This window comes from Ceratotherium simum, chromosome 16 (assembly GCF_057802395.1).
Source record: "Ceratotherium simum simum isolate JZ-2026a chromosome 16, ASM5780239v1, whole genome shotgun sequence".
NCBI classification, from domain to species: Eukaryota; Metazoa; Chordata; class Mammalia; order Perissodactyla; family Rhinocerotidae; genus Ceratotherium; species Ceratotherium simum.
In genome coordinates, this window is record NC_141915.1 from 43,108,547 (window position 1) to 43,119,828 (window position 11,282).

Consider the following 11,282-nt stretch of genomic DNA (forward strand, 5'->3'; position numbering starts at 1 on the left):
AGGCACTGCATCTCCCGCCCCCCCCATCCCCGCACCCCCCCAGTCCTCCTCCCCAGCTCCTCCCAACGGGTCTGGCCCCCTCCCATCTCCCTCTTGGAGGTAGACATGGGGTCCCTCCCACGACATTACCAAGCACATACCCCTGGACAGCTCCGCAGGCCCCCGGGCACCTTTCCACGCCTGGCGGGGGTTAAGAGCGGGCAGCCCCGCAGCTCCCCGGGGCGCGCACCCTGGGGGCGGGCCAGGGTGGAAGCCGGCCTGGAGGCCGCGCCAGGCGGGGCGGGGGCACTACTTGACGTTGAACACCATAAGCGGCCGCTCCTCCCGCCGCTGCCACGGGCTTTTCTTGTCGCCTGCCTCGTCGCCCACCTCCGCCCCTAGCTCGTCCTCCGGGCTGGTGAGCGAGTCGCGCCGCAATTCGCTGGCGCTGCTGCGGGAACTGTCCCCGCGGCTGCGGCCCCGGCCCCGGGGCACCGTGGCCGCCCGGCCCTCGGGCGCCGCCACTTCGTCCAGCAGCGGTGTCAGCGAGTTGTCCTCGGGGGAGCAGAGGCCCGTGCGGCTCTCGCTGCTGCTCGGCTCCGTGTCCTCGCTGAGCGCCAGGCGCGGGGGCGCGGGCGGGGGGGGCGGCGGCGGGCCGGCGGGCGGGGCGCGCTCCCGCTCCTCCCGCAGGGGCCGCCGGCGCGCGGGCCGCGCCTCGTGCACGTCGACGCCCGAGTCCAGGCTGGCGTCGGTGCTGCGGCCGCCGCCCCCCGCCTGCAGGTCGATGTAGGAGTGGCGCACCTGCGAGTTGGAGCGCCCGTCGAGGGACACGAACCAGGCGCGCGGGTGAGGCTTCACGCCCAGTTCGAGCAGCTTCTTCTCGGTCAGCGCCTGCAGCTCCCCGTTGAGCTGCGCCATGGTGGACTCGTTGAACAGCACCGGAATGGTGACTGAGCCGCTGACCGGCGCCGAGCGCCCGCCTCCCCAGCCCTCGCCGCCGCCACCCCCGCTGCCCTCGCCTCCCGCGCCCGAGTGGCCCGGCATCAGCGGGCGCTGGGGGTCGGGCTGGGGAAAAGGGCGCGCCGGGCCGGGAGCCGTGCCCTCGGGCGGGGCAGGCTCGTCGCCCGTCCCCGCGGCGCCCGCCTCGCCGCCGAGGCGCACGTAGTGCGCGGGGATCACCAGGGTGGGCATGACGTTGCGATAGACACTGTCCTTGAGGTGGTCGATGGAGCCGCAGAAGATGAGCTGCCCGGCCTGGCTAAGTGACGGCGGCCGCGCCAGCTGGTCCACCGACTGCGACAGCAGGAAGTCGGGGGTCTTGCTCTCGGCCGCCCCCTTGTGGCCCAGGTAGTGCTCGAAGGGCGGCGGCGGGGAGGGCGGCTCGTGCAGGAAGGCCGCGGCCCCCGAGGGCCCCCGCCGGTACTCCTCGAGGCCTGGCTCCAGCCCGCCGGGACCCTCGACGGAGCGGGCGCCCTTGAGCCCGGCGCCCTCGCCCCCGCGGGCACCCGCGGGCTCGGCGGCCGGACGGCTGCCAGAGCGTGGCTTGGCGCGGAAGAAGTCGTCCCGGGAGGCGGCCAAGTCCCGGGAGCTGGAAAAGGCCGAGTGGAGGGGGCCTGGAGGCGGAGCCTCGGGGTCCCCCGATGGGGCAGGCTCCAGGGGCCCCCCACAGATGAGGTGGAGCTGGGACATCGAAGTGGCCTGGTCTCGTTTGTTACCATCAGAGGGCCCGGAGAGCTGTAGCTTGCGGTGCTGTTGCCTCGGCTTCAGGCAGCGCCTCCTGGAGAGGAGGGAGTAGACGGGACTGTTAGGAGAGGGTGGGGGCCAGAGCAGCTCCCTAAACCCTGCACTTGCAAGATGAGGGATGGATATAGGTGGAGGAGCCAGGACAGTGCCTGGGACTTAGGAGAGATGTTGGGGAGCCCAGATGGGTCCTGGGAGAGGTTTGTGGAAAGAACTTGCATGTCTGTGGAAGGTCCAGCCAGCAGCTGTGCCCATTTGGGTCCCCCTCGGGGTAAACTGCACTCCTTCGCATGAAGAAGGTGCAGTGAGAAGGTGGGAGGAGCACCTAAGCCAACTAGGGACTTGTCTGGCCCGAGGTCCCCTGGAAGTGAGAGCTGGGCTGGTAGGAACAGCTGCCGACTGTCTCTGGAGGGGCCTGGCCTGCAGGTCTTGCCTCCTCTCCCCCCACCGTCTTAAGCCACCGGTCTTTCAGGTCTTTGCATGTGCACCTGCAGTGCTTTCCAGTCAGTGTCTTGAGGATTGGAACTGTGTTTTATGCATCTTTGGGGCCCAAGCGCCCAGCACAAGACCAGGCATAGAACAGGCCTCAGTCTGCATGGGCTGAGAGGAGATTGGGGGCGGAAGGTGGGCTTCAGGAAGGCTGGGGGATTGGAAGCCACTCACCGGCAGTAGTAGATGAGCAGACACAGCAGAATGAGCACCAGCAGGGCCAGGGCTGCCAGGATGGTGAGCAGGAAGATGGTATGGTAGGTGCCAATGTCCTGGATGCCCGATGTGATGGTGACCAGCCCTGTGCCAGGCAAGGGCTTAGCGTCCAGGTGTGGATGCCCTTCCTGACTTTCAGAAGGAGTCCACTCTCCCAGCCTCCCCTTCCATCACTGCCCCCGTCCCTGCTGTCCCCCCACTCTCACCAGCCGTGGGGGAGGCCATTGCAGCCACCCAATACCCCAGCTGGGGGGAGACGAAGGTCCAATAGAGCTGCCGGCCTTCCTTCCGGATCACACCAGTGCCATTGCGTACCCACAGCCCTGGGAGAGGCAGGGGTTTCATCAAACTCAGCGTCCCCCATCTAAGTCCCACTTTTTCCCCCGAGCTCCAGCACCTGCAACCCCTTGAGGCACTCACCACTCTTGGGGTCGAACCTCCAGGCTGGAATGCTGGTGCCCACGGCAAGGGCACGAGGCTCTGAGGGCACAGGCAGGGACAGGTGAATGGGGCCCGAGAGTGGGACCTCTGTCCCATTGCCTGTCAGCAGGTGCACGCTCACAGCAGCCAGGGGCATCAGCTCCAGCCAGGAGCCATTGCCTGGAGGAAGGGGACACAAGGGCTGAGGGCTAAATCCTGAGCAAGGGGGGACATCCCTTCCATGCCTGGCACCCAGCATACCTGAGCCGGAGGCTTCGGTGCCCAGGAAGGCCGGGAAAGCCCGCATTTCCTGCTGGGTGCTGGCAGGTGTGAGGGAGGCCCAGAGCTGGCTGTAGGTGGAGCTGACAGGCAGGCGGGCAGCCCGGCGCTGGAACTGCACCCAGGGCTGGGAGCGGGCACCTGGATGGAGAGAGGGGCTGCAGTGGCCTGGCCAGGGACAAGGTTGTCCAGGGACCAGAGCAGAAAGCAAGTATCTGAGGAGAAGGGGAGCCATTGGGTCAGGCCCCCTGGGAAGGCCAGGGAGGGTGGTGACTTGGGGAGAGAACTGGGCAGTCATAGAATGTTAACTTGCAAGGGACACGGACCAGAAATCTCCTACTTGTGGCTGTGTGAACTTGAGCAAGTTACTTACTCTCTCTGAAACAGTTTCCTTATTCACCTATAAAAAGATGAGCTTCAGGTCCTCAACCAATTATTGTTGTCTACTGTGTGGCAGGCACTGTGTTAGGTGCTGGGGATACAAAGATGGATAAGACATAATTCACAATTCCCTGCCTTCAAGTTAGTCTAGTGCGGTGCTGTCCATTACAGTACCCTTTAGAACTTTCTGATGTGGGGGATATCTGTGCTGCCCATTATAGTACCTACCAGACACACATGGTTATGAAGCACTTGAAATGTGGCTAGTGTAACCGAGGAACTGGATTTATTTTTAACTTTAAAAAATTTAATGAATTTTAAATTTATTTAAATAGCCACACGTGGCTAGTAGCTACTGCATTAGATAGCTTAACTTGTGTGCATGCACGCACGTGTGTGTTTGTCTTGGGGTGGAGGGGATGTGAAACAGAATTCCAATACACTATAGTAATAGCTAACATTTATTAAGCTGTAAGATATGCTGGGCACTGTTATAAGCAGGTTACCTGTATTAACCCGTGTCATTAGCACAACAGCCCCTGGGGTAGTGCTTTTATTATTAAGCCCATATTATAGATGGAGAAATGGAGGCGGGAGAAGTTCACTAACTTGCCCAAGGTCTCAATCCTGGGGCCCGACTGAAGCCCAGGCAGTCTAGTGCCAGGACACATGCTCTCACCCACCAGTCCATCTTGCCTCACTGTTAAAATGGATGCAGGGTGCAAGGGGAGCGTGGCCCTCCCAGCTCAGGGAGGCCCTGTGGAGCTTTGCAGGATGGGGAAGACTCAGCCAGGAGAGAAAGTGGAAAGGCCCAGAGGCCTGTGAGGCAGCGGCAGGCCAGGTCCCGGAGGGCGCTGTTCACTTTGTAAAGGAATCTAGGCTTTGTACTGAAGCAGTGGAGCCATGGGAGGGCTTTAAGCTGGGAGGCAACAAAGGGTTCATTTGGCATTTTAGAAACCTCCAAAGACATTTTGGAAGCCTCTGGGTCAGGATCAGAGAGATGAAGAGGAGCAAATGAGTAATTTGGGGACAGGGGCTCAAGCTGAGAATATAAACTGGGGAGGGCGTTCTCCCACTCCAAAACCCACTGTGGCTCCCTAGTACCAGCCAGATGGAGTCTCCCCTCTGCCTGGCTTCATCAAGCAGTCTGCACCAGGTGCTCCTGCTGCATAGCCAGACCAGAGCATTCCCTGCACCCTCACTGTCCCTATCTGTCCCTGCATCTCGGTGACTCCCTCAGGTCTTCCTCTCCAGTGAAGGTGCCTTTGCTCCCCCTTCAATTTTAAGCCCACGCAGTCCCACAGCCCCTTCACCAGATTCTCTTGCCCTGCTACACTCACAGGTTAGGGTTTTCTCAGTATTGAATGCAGCCCTCTACTGCACTGCCCGGCTGCTTTGTCATTATTCCAGGGTTTGCAATGATCTGTTTGTGTGTCTTCCTACCTGTCTGAGCCCCACAGGGCAGGGAGCGGGTCTGTTCTTCCTTACCATTGTTCCCCAGCACCAGACACCACGCCCGGCACAGCACAGGTGCTGCAGTATTAGCTGAATGAGACTGAAAGCCCGTGGGCAGACAAGGGCCACTGCAGATTGCTCCAGGCCTTGCTCTCGATAGGTTCAGTACCTGTGAGGTCACCCTCTCATGGCTTCCTAACTCAGCCAGGCACCCAGCAAGTGCACAACAAATGGAGAGCCACTGAAGATAAAGGGGGCAGGGAGAGGGAATTCTAATGGTAGGAGTCGAGGGAGAATAGAAACCACGAGAAGCCCCAATAACAATAAACATTTATTGACCAGGTTCTGTGCTGTTTTTTGCATGCTTGATGATATTTAATTCTTACCTCAATTTGATGATGTAGGTACTATCAATAGCCACATCTTACAGACGAATAAACTAAGGCTCAGAGGTTAAGTGACTTGCCAAGGGCATACAGCTAATATGTGCAAGAGCAAAACTCTCTATGCCCAGGTCAGGGGGAATGAAGAGGAGCTGGCGTGGCGGGGGAAGTGGGGGAGAGCCTTACCAGGAGAGCCCAGGAGGATGTGCACCAGGTCCTCATAGAGGATGAGGGTGGCCGGCCGCTCTGGGAGCAGGTAGAGGCTGACTGACGCGTACACTGTGGGAGGGGTGGCCTGTCAGCTCCAGAGAAAGCCCCTCCCCCCAACCCCCGCTGGGCACTCCCTCCATCTGAATCCCAGTGACTTCATTCTCCCTCAGCCCCCTCTGTGTACCCCAGCCCAGGCAGCAGCTGCTGGAAAGCCTGCCCCCTCCGCCCCCAAGGACTATTTTGGGAAGGGGCTGATGGGGTCAGCTGCTGCCCCCCCCCCCACCTGCCCCTGCACTCACAGGGCAGCTTGTCAACACGCCAGGGCACGGAGTTGGTGAGGAAGCCAGGGCGGGCAGCAGTGACCAGCACCCAGGTGCCCAAGCGGTAACTGAGGGGCAGTGTGGCCACGCCCTCTGAGTCCGTGGTGCCAGCAGCCAGCAGCATCCGGTTCCCAAACACATCCACTGAGGCCCGAGCTAAGGGCACCAGCTCCCCGCTCACATACACCTGCACCTTGATCAGGATCTCTGTGGGCAAGACGGGGTGAGGAGAGTGAGGAGGAGAAAGGAGAGAACTGGGGGAGCCCTGAGATCAGAGGAGGGGGCTGTGGGTTGGGAGCAGCTTTGGGGCCAAGGCTAGGTGAGGTATTTTAAGAGCCAGCATTTATAGAGCCCTCATTTAAACCTCACATCAGCCTATGAGGTGGAGGGTACTATTACCATATTTCATCAAGTCTAACACATGCACTTTTCCACGTTTTAACATTTCTGAACTCAGGCTATGCCTATGATGATGTCATAATTTTAATCGGCAGCATTTTTTTCCTTTCTTACTGGTACATGAAATGATGATGCATCTTATAGTCAATGATGTATTAGATTCGATAAAATATGCTCTTAGCCCCTTTTACAGATAAAGAAACTGAGACTCAGAGTTTAGATACTTGCACTAGAGTTAAGTGGGGGATGTGGGATCCAAACCTGGAAGTCTGCCTCTATACCCAAATTCTTTTTTTTTTTTTTGTGAGGAAGATTAGCCCTGAGCTAACATCCATGCCAATCCTCCTCATTTTGCTGAGGAAGACCGGCTCTGAGCTAACATCTATTGCCAATCCTCCTCCTCTTTTTCCCTTTTTCTCCCCCAAGCCCCAGTAGATAGTTTTATGTCAGTTGCACATCCTTCTAGTTGCTGTATGTGGGATGCCACCTCAGCATGGCCAGACAAGCGGTGCGTTGGTGCGCGCCGGGGATCCGAACCCAGGCCGCCAGTAGCGGAGCGCGCCCGCTTAACTGCTAAGCCACGGGGCCAGCCCCATATACCCAAACTCTTAACCACTGGACCAGTGGGGCTGGTCTCAGGGAGAGGAGGGGAAAGGAGGGCTGAGAAAGGATGAATAAGTAGAGAACCAGGGGTCTGCAAGTGAAGAGGAGAGAGGTCAGGATTCAGCCATTTGGAAGGGAGGGTAGAGGACTGGGTCAGAGTTCGGTTTCTCAGGAAGAAACTGAGAAGGGGACACTAGGGAACTGGTCTTTCCCATCATCCATCCTTTTCCCAGAATCCTTTGTACAAGCCTGTTTCCCTTAAGATTTAGGGACTCACCCCAACCCCTAAGCCCAGAGAAGTGCCTCCTGACCCCTCCCCCTCACATGTACTGCCTGTCCCTTCTCAGCTGGTCAGCTATAGTCAGTCGCCATGGCAACGCCCTCATTCCTCCCAAGAGATGGGCAGGGAGCTGGGGCCCTGGCAAGGGGAAAGAGATCTGGGGGGCGGGGGGCCAACCCAGGCCCAAGGGAAACTGGTGTGGAGGGGGCTGGGAAGGGAAGTCCAAGTCTTTTGCTTTCCAGCTGCCTCTGCCCCTAGCCCATGGATGAGCCAGCCAGGATGAGCCTGCAGGTGTCCTTAGCTCAGATGGGGTGACGGGGGAGGGACTGAGCCTTGAGTTGTTCTCATGGATTCCCTGGGCAGCCTCTCTGATCCAGAATACCCTCTACCCCTTCCCACTCAGCACAGCCCCTCTTCAAGAACATGCCTCACCCCTACCTTGCTGCTAATAATGGGAGTAGGTGTCATGCCTGGAAAGGTACAGAGGCCTCAGTGTGGGGCCCAGGAGGCAGGTGGGGAGTGGGCTTGGTGCTGGACACAAACCCAGGAGAGTCCAGGGACAGAAGAAAGAGCCTGGAGCTAAGGGCAGCAGGGCATGGGGAGGTCAGGGGGCCTCATGGGTGGAGCCTGACACTCAACAGTGACAGGTGTCTTATCTCAGGCTTCTAAACCCAGGGCCATTGCCACGCCTGTCCCTGGCATCCCATCCAGCTGTTCGCTTGAGTCCACCTCCCTCTCCCCTCCCAGGCCAGAGCCCAACTCTGCAGGGTGGGTGCACACACTCCACCCTTTCCTGCTTTCTGGTTCTCCCAGGAACTGGCAGCCTCCCCTCTCCCCCCTCCTCCTAGTAGGAATTCTGAGTAGCTAGAGGGGCCTGGCTACTCCCCACCCCTACTCCAGGCTAGGAGCAGCTGGGTGGAGCAGCTGGGAAGAGGGGACCCAGGAGTATGGAATATGGTCATTTGAGGGAATGCTTTGGGTTCAAGGTCCAGAGCCTCAGAAAAGGGGAGGGGGCCCAGAGAACAAAACAGGGGTGGGCAGGTAAGGCAAAGGAGGCATCAGTGCCAAGCTGGGGGGTGGGAGCAGATGCCTAATTCCCTTCCCCGTTCCCCTCAACCTGGGCTCCCAGCCAGAGGCCTGGGAGAGCCCCCTATCCTGGCTCTATTCCAGCTAATTCCCTGGGCCCCCTCCCCTGGGGTGCCGGACTTGAGGGAGAGGCTTCCTGAGAAACTAGGGCCCCTTCCTACCCATCAAAGCCTCCTCTCCTCCCCCAGAGAGCAGGGAAGACTGAGCCTAGGAGATCCTTCTCCGTTCCCCAAAGCCTGACATTCCACACAGTACCTGCCTCTCCTGGCTTCAGCCCTGCCTCATTCCAGGAGGAAATCCGACCCCCTCCCTTCATCCGGACCCCACTTCCCTCATCCAGACCCCCCCACCTTGCTTTTCCTGCCAGCTCCTTGGTGGGGAGGTGAGGAGTGGAGAGCGCCGTTTCAGGCAGGGATGGGGCCCAGAAGCAGGAGAGGGGAGAGCAGTAGCTGGGTGGTGGGGCAGGAGGCTGGAAGGTGGGTACAGGGCTGGAGTGGGTGGAGGCTCCTGAGAGCCCAGGCGTCTGTAGGGAGTCATGGTCCAGCTCTCCCACCCTCTCCCGCTGCAGGAACCGACCCCACCCCCACCTCACACACCCACCTGGGCCCGGTTAGGCGCTGGGAGGGTCTCCTCCACTGCGATGGAGAGGTGAGATGAGGAGGGGGTGACCTGGGAGTGGACCGGGGACAGGAGTGGCCAGAGACCTGGTGGACGGGGACCCAGGCACCTGCCCTCCCAGCCGGCACTTCCCACAGCCCGCTAGCCAGCTCAGCATGGCTCCGCCACCACAGCCCTGCCATGCGCCTTGAGCTGGGAATCATAATGCACCCCTTTTCCCAGGCCCCCCCAACTGCAGCCCCTCCTTCGTCATGGGCTGAGCAGTGTTCTCTGGTGCACCACAAGTTCTGAACCTGGGGGGCCGGCTGGAGGCTGTCAGGCTCCAAGGCAAAGAACCCCATTCAAGCAGTCAATCCGCCCACTGCCTCACCCACTCCCCCTTCTCCCCTCCTCCCTTAAAAGCCAGCTCCAAGCGCCCAGCACTCTTCCGGGCCCAGGGTGGCAGCCGACGCCTGCGCCCCCACCCAGCCCAGGTCGGCAGCGAGGAACCCGCAGGGGGTTGCGGAGCGGGCGCCCGCCCCAGCCCGCCCCTGGGCGGGTGTCTTCGGCAGACAATGGCTCAGGCAGCAGCGCCTCGCGGACCAGGAGGGAGAAAAACAAGGAGGGAGGGGGCGGCGGCGCGGAGCCTGGGGACCCCTGCCCCCTTCATTGTGTCTCCTCGAGACCCCCGCCCCAGCGGTTTCTCTCTCTCTGTCCGTCCTCTTCCCCCGTAAGCGCTGATCCCAGGCCGCCCAGCTCCCCCACCCACAAATCCAGGGAATAGAATACCCCCCAAATGCACGAGCGCCGCGAAGAGGGGGCTGGCGGGCGGGGACCCGATCGGTGGGAGGGTGCAGGCCCGCGATCGCTGCCCCTCCAGGCCGAGACTCACCCTGCGGGCTGGGGGGCTCCGGCGGCGACTTGCCGGGAGCCCGGGAGGCACCGCCGAGTAGCAGCCCCAGCAGCGGCAGGAGCCGCGCAAAGACGTTGGGGCCACTCGACGGCGGCATCGCGGGGCTCGGCCCGGCCCTAGCGGCCCATGGCTCGCGCCCGGCCCCGCTCGGCTGGCCCGGCTCAGCCCCAGCTCTGCGCTGCGCCGCGCCGCGCCGCGCCGCTCGGGCTCCCGCTCTGGCTGCAGCGGCGGCTCAGCGCGATTGTCTCAGCCCGGAGCCGCCGCCAGCGCCCCCTGCAGGCGGCGCCCCACCCCGCGGGCGTCCCGGCACCGCCCCCTCGCCGCCCGCTCCGCCCGCCAGCACTGCCAGCCCTCAGCCCACCTGGCAGCCCCCAACCTCGCGCTCCCAGACCCCCAGCTGCGAGGGGGTGTAGCAAACAGGGTCCAATCACCGGGCTTCTTGGAGTTCCAGAGCCCCTGATATTTGGTGCAAAATTCTGGGAGGGAAGATGGCTATTGCTTACAACATGCTCACAGAGGTACGTACGGTTGAGTGTCTCCAAAAAGTGTAAGAACTGCCAGGTTCTCTCTGCACGATGTCGGAGAGGCAGCGCGCAGCCCCCTTGGGAATGTCAGTCCCGGTTTCTGTCTAGCTTCTGCTCACAGCTTACTGAGCTGTGAGCAAGTTACTTAGCTTTCTGGTGCTCAGTCTTCTTTTAAAGTGAAAATTGTAATAATCTCTACCTCCGTGGGGTGGTTGTAACGATTAAATGAGATGACATAAAGGGTCTAGCACATGCCTGACAGGTGCTATTGTTGGCCCAGGTAATAAGATCCAGTGCTGGGCAGTCATAAGGCTTAGGAAGTTCTTCTAGAGGTGGAAGCAGCTATTCTTTCTCACTGAGAATCACAGGTTGGTCCCACTGGTTCCGGTTCATGAATGACAAACTGTGTCTTTTCCTTCTTCCTCAGCCATTAAACCCCACATTTGAAGACAGCTATTGGCCTGCCCTTGCCTCAGCTAAACTCTCTTTCCTTCCAGTTTCTGGTTGTCATCATCACTCAGCTTCTGGGTGGCCAAATCCTCATCTAATCTGCTATTTCTCTCCTGGTTCTCTCTGGTTTGTGTCACCTTCTCCTTCTCACAATGTGGTGCCCCGGAGGAGACTGGATACCTAGGGCAAGGACCTCGGGACGCAGGCTTCTCTCCTGGTGCCTCTATCCTGGTTGGGTCCCCTGGTTGGGTCTTCTGACCTAAGGGGACTTTGTTACAAGCTCGTAGACAAAATTATCAGCTTCTTTTTCTTTCCTTCTCTCTTTCCTTCTTCCTTCCTTCCTTTCTTTTTCTCTCTCTTTTTCTTTCTTTCTTTCCTGCCTTCCTTTCTTCTTTCTTTTCCTTCCTCCCTCCCTCCCTTTCTCCCTTCTGTCCTTCCTTCCTTCCTTCCCTCCCTCTCTCTCTTCCCTTCTTTTTCAAAAATTTCCATCTAACCAGCTTTCCCAGTCCTATGCTTATGTAATCAATTTGGGGGAACCTCAGCACAGGATTTAGCACT

At 59.9% G+C, this 11,282-nt stretch overlaps 1 protein-coding gene across 4 annotated transcripts; it reads right to left on the minus strand.

Moving 5' to 3' along the window:
* Positions 1-50: 50 nt before the first annotated feature.
* FAM171A2 (family with sequence similarity 171 member A2) lies at positions 51-9,932 on the minus strand. 4 transcript variants are annotated; one of them, XM_087441264.1, is made up of 9 exons: positions 9,730-9,867; positions 8,841-8,909; positions 5,852-6,079; positions 5,529-5,621; positions 3,106-3,264; positions 2,845-3,024; positions 2,631-2,747; positions 2,383-2,509; positions 51-1,756 (listed from the first exon to the last, which is right to left on the minus strand). In XM_087441264.1, the coding sequence occupies exons 3-9, from the start codon at positions 5,994-5,996 to the stop codon at positions 289-291; spliced, it is 2,289 nt and encodes a 762-aa protein (XP_087297390.1). In that variant the 5' UTR covers positions 5,997-6,079; positions 8,841-8,909; positions 9,730-9,867; the 3' UTR covers positions 51-288. The 4 variants fall into 4 exon arrangements, with proteins under 4 accessions (XP_087297390.1, XP_087297391.1, XP_087297389.1 ...); XM_087441265.1 differs by having other exon boundaries at positions 8,841-8,875; positions 9,730-9,846; XM_087441263.1 differs by lacking the exon at positions 8,841-8,909 and having other exon boundaries at positions 9,730-9,932.
* Positions 9,933-11,282: the final 1,350 nt, after the last annotated feature.

What these genes read in the sequence shown, in the direction of transcription:
- FAM171A2 (XM_087441266.1), bottom strand. Translation starts at nt 9,199, where the DNA reads ATGGGGTTCTTTGCCTTGGAGCCTGACAGCCTCCAGCCGGCCCCCCAG. An exon ending in GGCCCAGGTGGGTGTGTGAG is followed by an intron (nt 6,078 to 8,827) that starts GTGGGGGTGGGG and finishes TTGCCCACAGAG; the next exon opens with ATCCTGATCAAGGTGCAGGT. An exon ending in GAGGTTCGACCCCAAGAGTG is followed by an intron (nt 2,748 to 2,844) that starts GTGAGTGCCTCA and finishes TGCCTCTCCCAG; the next exon opens with GGCTGTGGGTACGCAATGGC.